Source organism: Aythya ferina, assembly GCF_964211825.1.
Source record: "Aythya ferina genome assembly, chromosome: 3".
Lineage (NCBI taxonomy): Eukaryota > Metazoa > Chordata > Aves > Anseriformes > Anatidae > Aythya > Aythya ferina.
In genome coordinates this window covers 74,677,844-74,691,142 of record NC_140298.1, presented here as the reverse complement: position 1 = coordinate 74,691,142, position 13,299 = coordinate 74,677,844, and the positions used below count along the sequence as shown (strand labels likewise).

At 35.4% G+C, this 13,299-nt stretch overlaps 1 protein-coding gene across 1 annotated transcript in view; it reads right to left on the bottom strand.

The window, feature by feature from the left end:
• NT5DC1 (5'-nucleotidase domain containing 1) overlaps positions 1 to 13,299 on the bottom strand; it is a 198,285-nt gene that overhangs the window by 94,590 nt on the left and 90,396 nt on the right. Inside the window, exon 7 of the mRNA XM_084515235.1 lies at positions 4,512 to 4,686. Within this exon, the coding sequence (XP_084371361.1) occupies positions 4,512 to 4,686 (175 nt within the window). The remainder of the gene's footprint in view (positions 1 to 4,511; positions 4,687 to 13,299) is intronic.

Below are 13,299 nucleotides of genomic sequence, written 5' to 3'. Positions count from 1 at the left end.
GTTCCATATACTACAAAAAATCCTAATTACACCATTTCTGTCCTCTCTTTCCATTTCCAGCAGAGTGTCCTACAGTTTTTAACCACTGATCTCTGATTGTGAGAGGGAAACAGTTTTGTTTTATTTTTTTTAACTGAAATGAGTTATCTGTAATGGAAAGGGTGCCTAGACTGAAAATTTCACATTTCTCTTCTGTTGAACTCTGAACTTTTGAGACTGTAACAGCCAGAGCTAATTCTTGCAGGACCTGCTTGGAGTGGTGTGCTGGGTCCAAGGTGATTATGGCCTCACCCTTGTTTCTAAACACTTTGTTTAATGGAGTATTTTCTCTGATATGACTTCCATCTTGCATCTGTGGAGCAATCCAGGCCTTCTTGTTGATTTGTCTTATTAAAATATTTCCCCAGTTGAAACTGTGAAGAATTGAAGTTTCTGGACGCTAATCCTTACTCTCTCCCAGTTTGAGCAGAAAGCTCTTAAAAGCTCCACATCTCAACTCTGAGAAACACTAAGGCCACCAGGGATCAAAGAGCATTGCTTCTGTCAGTCTGGGAAAAGGGGACACTTTTTTTTCTGCCTTCTTTCTTCTCCTTCCCTCACTCTGGGGAGCCTGTGGGAAGAAGTTAAAGCTCCTTTTGGCCCCTCACAGAGCCCCTTCAGCGCTCATATAAGAGCTTTATCCTGGGTATAGAGAGGTTAGAACAACTAAAGATACCACATACAGAAGAACATTTAATCTGGTATCTGTATCTGTTGTATAAAACCTGTATAAACCCATAAAGCTTTATTGCTCATTCAGTACTCATGAACTTTCTACCTAACAGCCTTTACTAGCAGTCATATTGTTCTGAGAAGATATGTCTGCATATCTTCATATGTCAAGCAATGAAGTCTGATTTTCTATAGCTTTGTGTAGTATACTTAATTTCATGATATCTATCCTACCATGAGATGAACTATTTCTTGAGGTGCCAGTTATTCCTATTCTAGGAAGGGTCTTCTTTATTCTAAGACCTCATTTATTATATCATCCATCTGGGAGCTATAGCAAGAAATAATAAAAATAATGCTTACCAGCAGGTTTTGAAGTTACTAAAATATAAAATCAGGCAAATGTTGCTTAAAGCGTGATTATTTTTTCAATATTGGAAAATGTAAACATTTCCAGTTTGTGACATGTATTTTACTTTAGTAGAAATGTTTCTTTGCTTGTGTGACTGTATTATCTATAACATCTAAAAAATGATGAATACTCTTGCAAGGAACACAGAATTCACAGATGGCAAGTCCAGGATAAATAGAAGCACTAAAATATTATCAACAATTGAAGAAGCTTATTGGAAAAAAAAATCTAGCTAACCGTGTCATTTTCAAATAATCTACAATTTTCCATGAGACTGAGATAACTAAATTCAAGAATGGTCTCCCTATGAGGTTACCTATGAATTTTTATTTTATTCTCTAAATTACATTTCAGCCTTAAAATGTCTTTATATTTCCTTCCTCCAGTGAAATTTTAGTGTTGTTTAATTTTCTTTCTTTTAAAGATAAAGAGTAACAAATTATTTGGAGTATCCAGAAGCTTAACAAACAGACATAGCTTTTGTGCTTAAGTATCAACAGAAGCTTTTCATTCATAACATTTGGCACAAATGACGTTTCAACAGGTAAATTAAGCATGAACTTTCAAAATAAAGCCAACATTTCAGGAGTATGATGAAGACTTGTGGGAACAATAACTAGTTCTTTGTGTAAAACATTTGAAACAGAAATTAGTCTTTCACAAGATTTGGTTAACTTTTTCTTGATTTGTTGAAGAAAAAATGTTTTGTGGGGAGAGATGTTATCTGTGGCTGTTTTTGAATCTTGTTACATTTCATGTGCAAAGCTACTGATTTTATGAGTACCTACACCTGTTTTTACATTACTGTGTAACATTATTCATGACAAAATTTGTTCCAGTTACTGTTTGTGATTGGAATGGTGGCCTGTGGTTACAGTAGTAGTCAAAGAGTAGGATGTATCTCACATAACTCACATAAAGCTATCTAAAAGTAGCATGCTGAATTCACTGCTAATGGTCAATACAGAGCCAATGGGGAACTATCCACACCCTTAGAAGGCAATTCATTCTATTCATTTCAGACATTATTTTATGGTACAGAATGAATTGTTAAGGATGATGCCCAATGTTTTCTCTCCGCTAACCACAGAGGGTGTCAAAATCCCCAGCTTTAAAAATTCATAGCTTTTAAATGGCTAATACTGATGAAAAGGTGAAATGACATGCTGCTTCAGTGCCTATGAATAGACTTAGCTTTAGGTGTGCTCCTGATAACACTGTAACATTCAACTACGTTGACAAATGTTTTTATTGTAGGTAAGCCTGAAAAGTCACACCATGATATTGCTACTTGCGTGAATGAACTTGTACTTGCTTCAGTAGGCTTACATACCTTATACATGGATCCCAGCAGTATGTGTATGATCTGGCTGGAAAACAGTTCTTATTTTATCTCAAAACCAGATTTTCTCCTACACTTCCTGTTCCTTACCGAAATGACTTTCAGTTTAAGGACAACTTGGTCAGATGAAAGCAACAGGGATACTTTGCTCTTTAAACAGTAAATGATACACTTAAGCAAGTATTTCCCACTGCTGATTTTATGTGGACAGCAATTTCTTAGCCAAGGGGGAACTTTTTCAAGAAACTGCCAAAAAGTTAACAGTTCCAAGATAGGAAAGAGGTTGAAAATTCACATGCATCTCCATTTTTCATGTTCATCTTTATTTATTTATTTTTATTGTTTTGGAGGTAATATTATAATATTGATTAATTGAAAAGAAGTAGGGAAAGAAATGTAATAAAGGAGTACATGGAAGAAATTCATGTACTGTAAAAAATAAATTCATGTTGCTGTAAAAAAGAAAAAAAGAAATTTAAAAAAGAAATTCATGTTGCTGTAAAAAATAAAATGCAGTTACTCTGGCAAAATTAAGGCTGAGGGAATAGATAACAGACATGAATCTAGGATATATTCCAGTATCAGAAAAAACAGCAAGGGACAGTAGATTCTCATCATTTGATACAAGAGACATTGAATAAACAACAAGAATAGAAAGTTCAGAATTATTTTCAGTAAAAAAAAAAATAACACAACAGTAAGGTTTAATGGACAGCGGAGTACTCAGTCCTCCAGAAGATGTGTTTTGGAAGCTATTTTGCATGAGTCACTGAAAAACGTGATGGTAGTAAACACTGTAGAATATCTTAGACTCATGAGGAAAGAGACAAGGGATCTCGTATTTTTTTTAGCGGAACATCTCTTCTGCCTTTTGAAAGGCAAGCAATCCTCTCTGCTACCTTTCTTACTGCCTACTAACAGAATCTCTACAGATGCCTTAAAACTTATGAAACATAATTCACCAAGGAAAAGAAATCCAAAATCATTACATGTGGCCAATGATTTTAGTTTGGTATCAAAATTTCATTCAGAAACACACTAGACAGATCTACATCAAAAAGCTAATTCACAAAAATCTTACTTAACAGGAGAATTACTTTTTGAAAGGAAGTAGATTTCACACTCGAATGAATAAATAAATAAATAAAATGTACATGCAATGCATTGAGAACTGACACAGTTGATGCTCCATTTAGCATTTAGCCCAGACAGTACAAAAGAGAGGTGATACTGGTGGGACTGGTTCTGGGAGGTTGCTCTGATTTTCACCTTACCTGAGGTTTTCTTACTGTGCTGCTGTATTCACTTTGCTGTTCTCCTGCATATCCGGAGAGCCAAGGTTGGCTCACATTGCACTACTTTGTTCCTTTGATTCACTTATTGAATAGTCTCACCATGTCACCCACCTAGCTATTAGCATCGCTGATTAATTCCTTTCTAGGGGTGTAAGTGGTAGTTCTGGCTGCATTTCACTGAATTCTGCTTGACCAGTCATGTTCTTAAAATTACAGACGAAAAGTAATTGTTGTCATCAGCAACTGCAAGTCTCAACCAACTGCAAAGTTTTATCTCTTCTGCTGTGATCTGCAAATACACATTCCTAATGAACAAACATCACGTGGAAGACGTTGTTAGGAAGAAGTATTTGTAAGGTTTTCTGTGCACGTTTGATGCAAGGAACTGAAATATTGCTACTACTTAAGCTCATCACTGGAGAGGCACAGACAATGTAGCAAAAATTCAGATGATGTCCTCAGTTATACGTTGGCCTGAAAGATATTCCCTGACATCTTTAAACCCATTATGATGCCCAGAAAAGATGTACGATGTAAGCATGCTGTGGGTCAGATACAGCTCACAGACTCAGAAATGAACTGAGGTTTGTACTGAGTAGCTGTTACACTCTGTCTAGAGACAGACCCAACAGAAACCTCATATCCAAATGATTTACAACACATAAACAAAGTCAAATTAACTTCTCTATATCTCAGCCTTATCTCCAGTTGATGTCTGTCTAATATAATTTGAAAAGGACATTTCACTTACCCAAGAATATATTCACACAGGAGCCTGCAATAGTCACTGTGAGAACTGGTAATTAATAGCAGAATCTTCCCAGCACTCTTCAGTTGTTTTAGCCACTTTTTTACAGACTCGGGACATCTTTGTAAGTATTTGTCTGGATGATTTTTCACTTCTGGGAAATACATCCCACATTCTTCTAAAAAATAGAACAAAATTATGCATTAACCAATCCTGCTCATAAACCACTTAATCCACACAACAAATATCCTTTTATGTGCAAACAATAGGATTTAAAAAGGCAAAGCAAAGTTTAAAAATTTCCCTTGGTTGTAACTCAATATAAACAAAAAACAAAGAAACCAAAAGGATATGTTGTAGCAGAAATAAGTTGGTAATGGCTTTTCTATTATGGAATTTTCACAGTTATTTTATTTGATATTCTTTTACTTACAAGAGTAAATAATGCCTAAGTTACAGGTGATATCTTACACAACAAATAATGACTTTCTGTTGCCTTTGCTCAAATTTTGGATAGCAAGTTTGTGATTTTAAAATTAGTTTAATGTTTGTTCAGAAAATTGTAGGGATACAAAATCCCCAAGAACATCTGTTCAGTTTCTTATGCTTTATTTTAGCATTGTCTGATGAATAACATTCATGTTAATATTCTTGCAGTTTTCACAACTAGCATTTTTTCTGCGAAAGGCTGATAAAACAAGCTGGCAAAAGTCACAGGTATGTGGAATACTAGGAACAGATGCAAAGAAAAAAAAAAAGATACATTTTCCAACATCAGTAACGCTCTTTTTGCTAAACATAGCAGAAACAGAATTTTGCAAATACATTCATTAATATCATGTCAAATAAAGATGTACCAAGTTAGTTGTCAAATTAACATTAAAGTTACCTTTTTTTTTTGCATCATTCCTACGATTTAAGACTACGTATTTCCTCTGTGCTCAAACTTTCTGTAACCAAAAATGTCAAGCTAGTTAAAGGTCTAAAAAGAAACATAGTAATTATATAGATAGAAATGATACCAAGTGTGTGGCTTTCAGTCTGCATGTGCTATAGTGTAATAAACATCACCAACACAAGATTATTTTTTTTTCTAGCATTTGTTCTATATGCAACTGTCTGTGGTCAACTTTGCTGAACGATTTAATAAATCCCAGACATTACTTAGCCTTCTGGTATGTGAGTAATGCTATTCTCAAGTTTGAAAAAATAAGATTTAAACCACTTGAACTTCAACTATTTAATGAAAGAGAGAACACGTATGGTTGAAACAGTAGTATCAAAGAGAGACTGAAAGAAATATACCAAGTTTTAAATGTAATACTATTTCATGAGTTACACATTCAAACATCTAAAGATAGCAGGAAAAATGTCTCCCAGAAGAAGTTTTAAATTGGCTGTTATCACTACAGCTAGACAGGAGGTAAAAATGTCTTATTCTGTACTGTGACTTGACAGATTCCCTTCCAAAAGTTGCCGAGTAGACTGCTAAATAAGAGGAAAATCCCTCAACCAAAATCTATCAACTTCTAACCAGGTCACTTTTTCAGTTTTTCATAGTATTTACGTCAGGACGTGTAACAGACTTTACTGGGGGATATAAGCATGCCTGCACCTAGCATTACGGGATGCCATGACATTTATCTTGACAGCTAGCCAAGAACAAATATTTTTTTATTTTATTTTATTTTATTTTATTTTATTTTATTTTATTTTATTTTATTTTATTTTATTTTATTATTTCATTTCATTTCATTTCATTTCATTTCATTTCATTTCATTTCATTTCATTTTTTATTAAACAAAGCAGATTTACCAAGGAAAGTTTCCTGTGGTGTTTCTTGCCCCTCTTTCCTGGAATGTGAATACTGTTTGGGGTGAGCAATATAGTTTTTAGTAGCAGAAAATGCATTTTTTTTTTCCCCAGAATTATCATTAGCAATTGTATTTAATGTGCTACGTAATGACAATTTTTATTCTTTCTCTCTTTTTTTTTTTTGTGTGGAATATGCACATTACACAAGAATGAATGGGGACACACACTAAGTAGGTTTGACTTTGGCTCTCACAGGCTCAAACATTTGAAGAAAGATGTTAACATTCATTTATATATGTAGTTATCCATCATTATTTTTCCCCTAATGTGAAAAAGATATGAACTTTACTGCTGGACACACTTTGTTGTTTTTTTCCTTATCAAACGCCTCCCACTCTGAGTGGACTCTTCTTTGATGTGTATCTAATTTACAGACTTTGAGTAAATTTAAAGAACACTATGTTCTTTCTCCATGCTCTGTGATTTATCTGCCTGATAAATCTGTGATTTTTTTTTTTTTTTTGTTACATCTGAAGTGTAAAAGGTCAACAACTTTGGATTCAACAAATGAGGTGAAAGAGAGTCTTATTCTAGTTTTCTATCTAGATCCTTAAGCCCAATTGTTAATTGCAGGCAGACAACGAATCAGTTCTTGACATGGGCATTTGAAGTTTGCTTCTGGCTCTTTGCTGTATGAGACAGAGATACTTTGGAAGAACCCTCATTAAAGCACACTGTACTGTAATTAGGTCGACTTGGGTCAGGAAAATAGATTTAACTTAATTCCTAACATACTATTGAGTCTGGTGAATACAGTTTGGTTGAGTATAGACTTACAATCTTGCACCAAAGCTTGCAAGATTTTACTGAAATCCAGATGGAATAAAAGCTGAAAATCTTGCTCATTATCTGACACCAAGAGCTGTCGTTGAGGAGGAGGACAACAGAGCCACAGGCACCTTGTTGCCAAAAATAATTGTGAACGTTTAAGCACGATAGAGAAAGAGCATCATGTTAAGCCCCCACAGTCAAATGGAATGATTTGACAGTGAGAAATGAAGCATTTTTTCCTAAGGAAATGCTACCACTATGCCATACGTTGTACTTTATTTTTTATAAGGCATAATCAAACCATAAAATTAATAAGAAAACTCTACTGAACAAAAAGTTAGTAAGCAATCAAAAAAGAAGTAATTTTACTGGAGCCAACACAGGAGAAGAGAAAGTAAGTTAGTGCTAATGAGTGTGGTTTTGTGCATACAAACATACAACTCTCATTCTGAAAAGCAGAAAAGTAATTCTTCAGACAAGCGCCATTCTTAAGAAATAAGTCATGTCTCTAGCCTGCAGTAATTCTTGTAGACCATCCAAGTTTCAAAATACTCTTTAAAAATGGAACTATGAGCACCCTTTAGAGAAGCTTTGGTGGCCCTCAAATTCACCGTATCAAAACAAGGGATTTACGGTGACCACCAGATCTACAATTGACCACTCGCTATCTGCAAAGTGTCTAAAACAAAATCTTTCTTTTTATCTATTTTATGAATACCACTTACTATGTAGTTATATGGATATTGACATGTATTAATACCTGCTCACAAATCAGTGAGAGCAAAACAACAATAACAAAACAAATGTCCCAGCTTTTACCTCAAGTGTTTCTATATAATTTTCAGATATGGTACATATACCAAAGTAATCTCTGGCTCTTTGGCTGTATAAACACTTTCTCCAACTGTAGAAAACAAAATAAAACAAAAAAAAAAAACACACCATAACAAAAATGGAATCAAGAAGACCGTTATAATCAACATCACAATCAATATATTCATCTGACTGGGCTTTTTAAATAAAACTTAATCTAATGATGTGGAGCAGGAAGAAAATGCCTATGCATTTTATGTACTACTTTGTAATTTATAGATGTCTGCTCTGTGTTGCCATGGAACAAATGCAGTTTTTCAATTTCCAATCTTGTTGTTAAACAACTTTAAGTCTATGTGAATTCTCTGAAATACAGCCTAGGATAACAAATTAGCAATTAACCTCTGCAGAGATTTATAATCATCTTCCAAATATGCTTTCAAAAATACTAATTGTCTTTGCAGTCCATTAAATATATTTTCAGAAAATATATTTCACTTTTAAGCAGGAGACAGAAATATAAACAATTAAAGTTGTCTAGAACTGCCACATGTTAAAACACTGCCAGAAATTGCTTCAGAGCCTCTTATCAGATCTACTTCATGTCATGTTTTCAAAGTAATATAACTTCCTCTATGTATAGTACCATAAGATCTTTTAGTGTCTAGTTTGAGGTTTGTTTTTCTTGTCTAATCTGACACTGTTGATTGATCAAGATGTTCTTTGCACCTTCTTGCCATATAGCTTAACTGTGTGTAATACAGCTGCGATAATAAGCGTGACAGGAATTGTATACAGCTGGAAATGCAACCCCCAGACCAAACTCAGAAAGAGCTTGCGCAGTTGTTGCAGGGACAAGCAGAAGTCCTCCAGCACAGCACAGACAATTAATGCACTCTTTAATTCAACTGCCTTTCTCTAATACAGTCATAAAATTACATTACTGAAGCCTACAGTTTGATGTTCCAATATAGTACATCTATTTGGGGAAACACAGTTTTTGATTTCACTTGTGCTCTTTATTACAGCACTTCTCTTTGGCAGGGTCAGTTTACACCCCACTGGCTCTTGACTCCTTTGGGCTCCATGTCTGGGACAATGCAGTTTTCATCTCTTAACTGTTATTTGGTTTATAAAAGAGACAAATGTTTAAGAAGTACATTTCTGGCAAAGTTTCATTCCAGAACTAAAACACAGAAGCACAGTGTGTTTTGGGCGATTGTCACTGCTTCTAAGGGGAAGCTATTTGATTGAATATAAAAGAATTCAACCACTATTTATATGATTTAGCTAAGCAGAGAGGTATGAGGCTGAAAAAATCCCTAGAATTCAGCCAAGAAAAATAAACTTTCAGCTGCCAATTTGTAGCTTGTATTTAGTGGCTTTTATAACTAACCTTCTCTTACAATGTAAGTAGTATTTGGGAATGTGACTTTTTTCTCTTTTAAATTCAAGGGCAATTTGATAGCTTAGCTATCAATATCCATAGTCAGATTCTCTGCAACTCTGACGTGAGTACCAACTTACACCTCTTTCCTAACTATAGTCTGAATGTAGCCTTGTACGTAACAGTTGTTTATTTGATAAACAGAGTGGAGTTGAAATAAAATCTTCAATAAATGATGATGCAGACAACTATATTTACTGTATACTGCTTTCCACTATGTTGTATATTGTTTTTCCAGTGTTTTTAGAGTGAGCAGAAATACACTTCTTTGACTATTGCTGTTGGCTTTTTTTCTTCTCTAAATAAACATTTCCAACAACTAACATGAGGTTCAGCAGATACACAAGAAAACAACCCTCATTACAGAAGAACTTGCAAGAGAATTTACATTTCAACTAATGTAAGCAGGTAGAGGAGAAAAGAGATGATGGTTAAAATAACATTAGACAAGTCCTCTTCTCTTCCTTTCATTTAAGATGAAGTAGGAGGAGCAGCAGAAATGAAAAGAGAGACAGAGGGAAGGAAATGTTAGCATAAACCAAGATAAGAAAGCAGAGAAAAGTGTAAAGTTGGGATAATGGGGTAAAATGCAGTTATATTCTGGAATCCTGGGCTCAGGCAGATTGCAAGAACAGGGAGCAACAGGAAGAGATCAATCATCCCTCTCTTTCCCCCAGAAGACAGGGATGTTTAAAAACAGAATAAAAGGATGTGAGTCCTGGAAGATAGGAGGGAAGTATCATAAGAGCAAAAAAGAAATGTGACAGATGTAAAATAATCTGTACTTTATTGTGCCGTACAATCGTCTCAATTCCTTACCTAAGACTGCAGTTCCTTAACAGGCCAAAGAGTTAAAGCAACCTGGTCCAGTTCAGATAGGAAAAATACTAGCTATTTACACCTCTTAGTTAACTAGGAGCAGAGGTGAAAAGAGGGTACTGAATTTGGAGTCAATGGAGATACTAGTATTATGATACTAAACTCAAGTGAGAAAAAGAGGAAAGTAGTGTTTCAATGAAGATAGAGAAGAAAAAAAGGAGTATGTCTGGGTTGGCCATCAGAGACCAGGAATTTGGAATCATATCGAGGTGGGTTGCTGCCCATCACAAGACTGAACTTGGAGTAGGATGAAGCCATGCTTGTCAAAGCTAAGAATTAACTTGTATGCCTGGATATATGAATGGCTGCTTACAGAAGAGAGTATCTTTCAAACCACTCTTGGATGTACAAGTGGTAAGGAAAGGGAAAGAGAAGGGAAAAAAATGACAGAAATCAGACAGAAGAGAGGAGCTAGGAAATGAAAAACAGACTAGTACTAAAAGGACAAATTGTAGCACATTAATAATGCTTTCCCAAAGAACATGCATCAGTATGCCATATCAAATTAAACAGAAAACTCTTCCTCTGATGTTCTCAGAAAAGTAAGGTTATTTATGATCACAAAATAAACTCTTTGCATCTAACACTTCAGTTTTGTAGAAATCACATATTACCAGAGGAAATAGTCTGATTATTGATTTTCTTTTACCTGTGTAGTTGCAAAAGCAAATGTTTACAGGTCATGTAATATCAACCTTCCAAATATTTTTAGCAACATCCAGCTTTGGTCAGACAGAAATAGAATTACTAAAATATTTTGTTTGCTAGAATAATAAACTATTTTCCAGTGGTGACAACTCCATATGTTCACCTTGATTAATTTCAAGGGGGTGACTATAAGGTAAGAATTCATGGTGGGCTAGGGAAAACATGACTACTTGGATTAATAGTGACTGCAGGGCTATATAAATATTTAATATAGTGAGCAAAACACTTCAGTAGAACTCACACAAAACACCATCTCTTCAAACATTTCATGGGCCACTTCCTCTTCTACTCATTTTCTACTCCTGTGGCCTATGAGAAGCTTACTGCAAAAATTAAAATCCTTCGGGAGCTAAAGATAGGTTTCAAACTAAAAGGAGGCTGAATGACTAGAAATTCTCCTAAGGAAGCCAAGAGAAGCTGTTGTTACTCCTTGGCTGATATATTGAGGAAGGCACCACTATGTTCCTTCCCATTCTCATGTTTCTGAGGTGAGATTCCCATGTCAAAGGCTGCCAGAAACAGCACATGACCCTTAGCTATATTTAAACAGAAGACAGAGTTTCAAGATTAGATGTTGTTGCTTCTCTGTCATCTCTTAACTGAACAGCCTCCCTCCCCCCAGTCTATTATCCGTGGTTCACCACAGATCGAAGATCTACAACAGCCAGCACCAAACAGCAAAGCTGCAGTTTTCAGGGCTTGCTGTAGTCAAAGTCAGATTAAAGGTGAGACCGGATCTTTTCTTGAAAATATGCTATGTTTTTCCTGAAGCCTCTTAAGCATGCTTAAAAACTACCATTTCCTGGCTCAAAGAAGATAGCAACCCCACTCAATCTGCCTCTAATCTTCACCCTCTTGCTAGTCCTGCCTCCTCATCTCCCAAGTACATCCATCACCCAGCTAAGCTGCATGACTTGCTGGCAACGGGCCACATGAGAAGAAAGGGCTGTTGTGAGCTGATAGCAGTGGGCAGGCTCCATTGCCACTGTAGCTACCCCAGTTAGCAGGATTCAGTGACCTTGCTACAGAACGGCCAAGCCTCTTAGGAGTGCAATACCACAGTCAAATTCTTGTCTCTTGTTGAGGTCCATAGACACTGGGAGAGAAAGCCAGACTATTTTCCTATATTATCAGTTCTTATTAGAGTTTTCAAATGGCTGAGATTCGCCCAGACCACTTTTACTTTGCTCTCCTATTGCCAGGCTTAGCCACAGCCTGCAGTCCTTGTCTTGCTTGCAGAGTAGATTTCCTGTCTCATCCCATAGTTGCAGATCCCTTCCTGTAGTAACACATAACAACACTTCACTTTTTTTTTTTTTTTTTTTTTTTTTGTACTAACAGTACAAATAAAAAAAGTCATCAGAATTACATGGTATGTGGCAATGTGGCAGAATTTGTAGCCTGACTTCATGAGGAACACTAATGCATGTTATTGTTTGAAAGGTGACTATATATACAGTTTGAATGACCTTCCATGGTTTTGTATGCATTTCTTTGGTTGTTTTTTCTTTTCCTTCTGGTTATATGTTAATATTTACACCAACACATTAGTGTTTCCACAGTACAATACAAAGCAGGAAGGATCTACCTTGGAGACAGAACAGGATCCCTTGTAAAATTTGAGAGGAAATTATCTCTTTCTTAAAATAATTCACTTCCTTTACATTGCCATGCTAGTTTGCAATGTAACAGATCAGATTTATCAAACAGTATGAGATAAATGCATTTGATAACAATTCTTGTTTAATAACACTCTTGCAGCCCACTGAGTAAGTACTAAATCCATGCAAAGGCAACTACCCTTTGTTGGAGAAGCATATTCGGTAAAATCTATCTGATTCTCCATGATACCATAATCCCTGCAGCAATGTGTGAATGTCTTCAAAAGTGAGTATTCTACAGGTAGAAAAATCTGATTTTGTTCCATGGTTCAGAATGCCTTCTTATTGGTTACCTATTCTTGAAAGTACAAGACAGGTCATACAGTTATTATGCAAAGCAACAAAATCCACCTTTTTCTCCTATTAAAGCTTTATATGGGTCATTTGCTATAGAAATATTGCCATAGTGTTAATATTTCTCGTGAGACAACCTACCAGTGGGAAATTATCTTAAATATTCCAGAAATCCCCATCTTAGCCTATGCTGCTTAGTCAAGATGATGAAGCTACTGATCCTTATGCATTCATTTGTTATATAAAATTGCTCTTTCCCATTGCAATATGATTAAGATTATTTTTGTAGATTTATACAAAATACACAATAACTATTTGCACCAAATACATTTTTTCCAACAA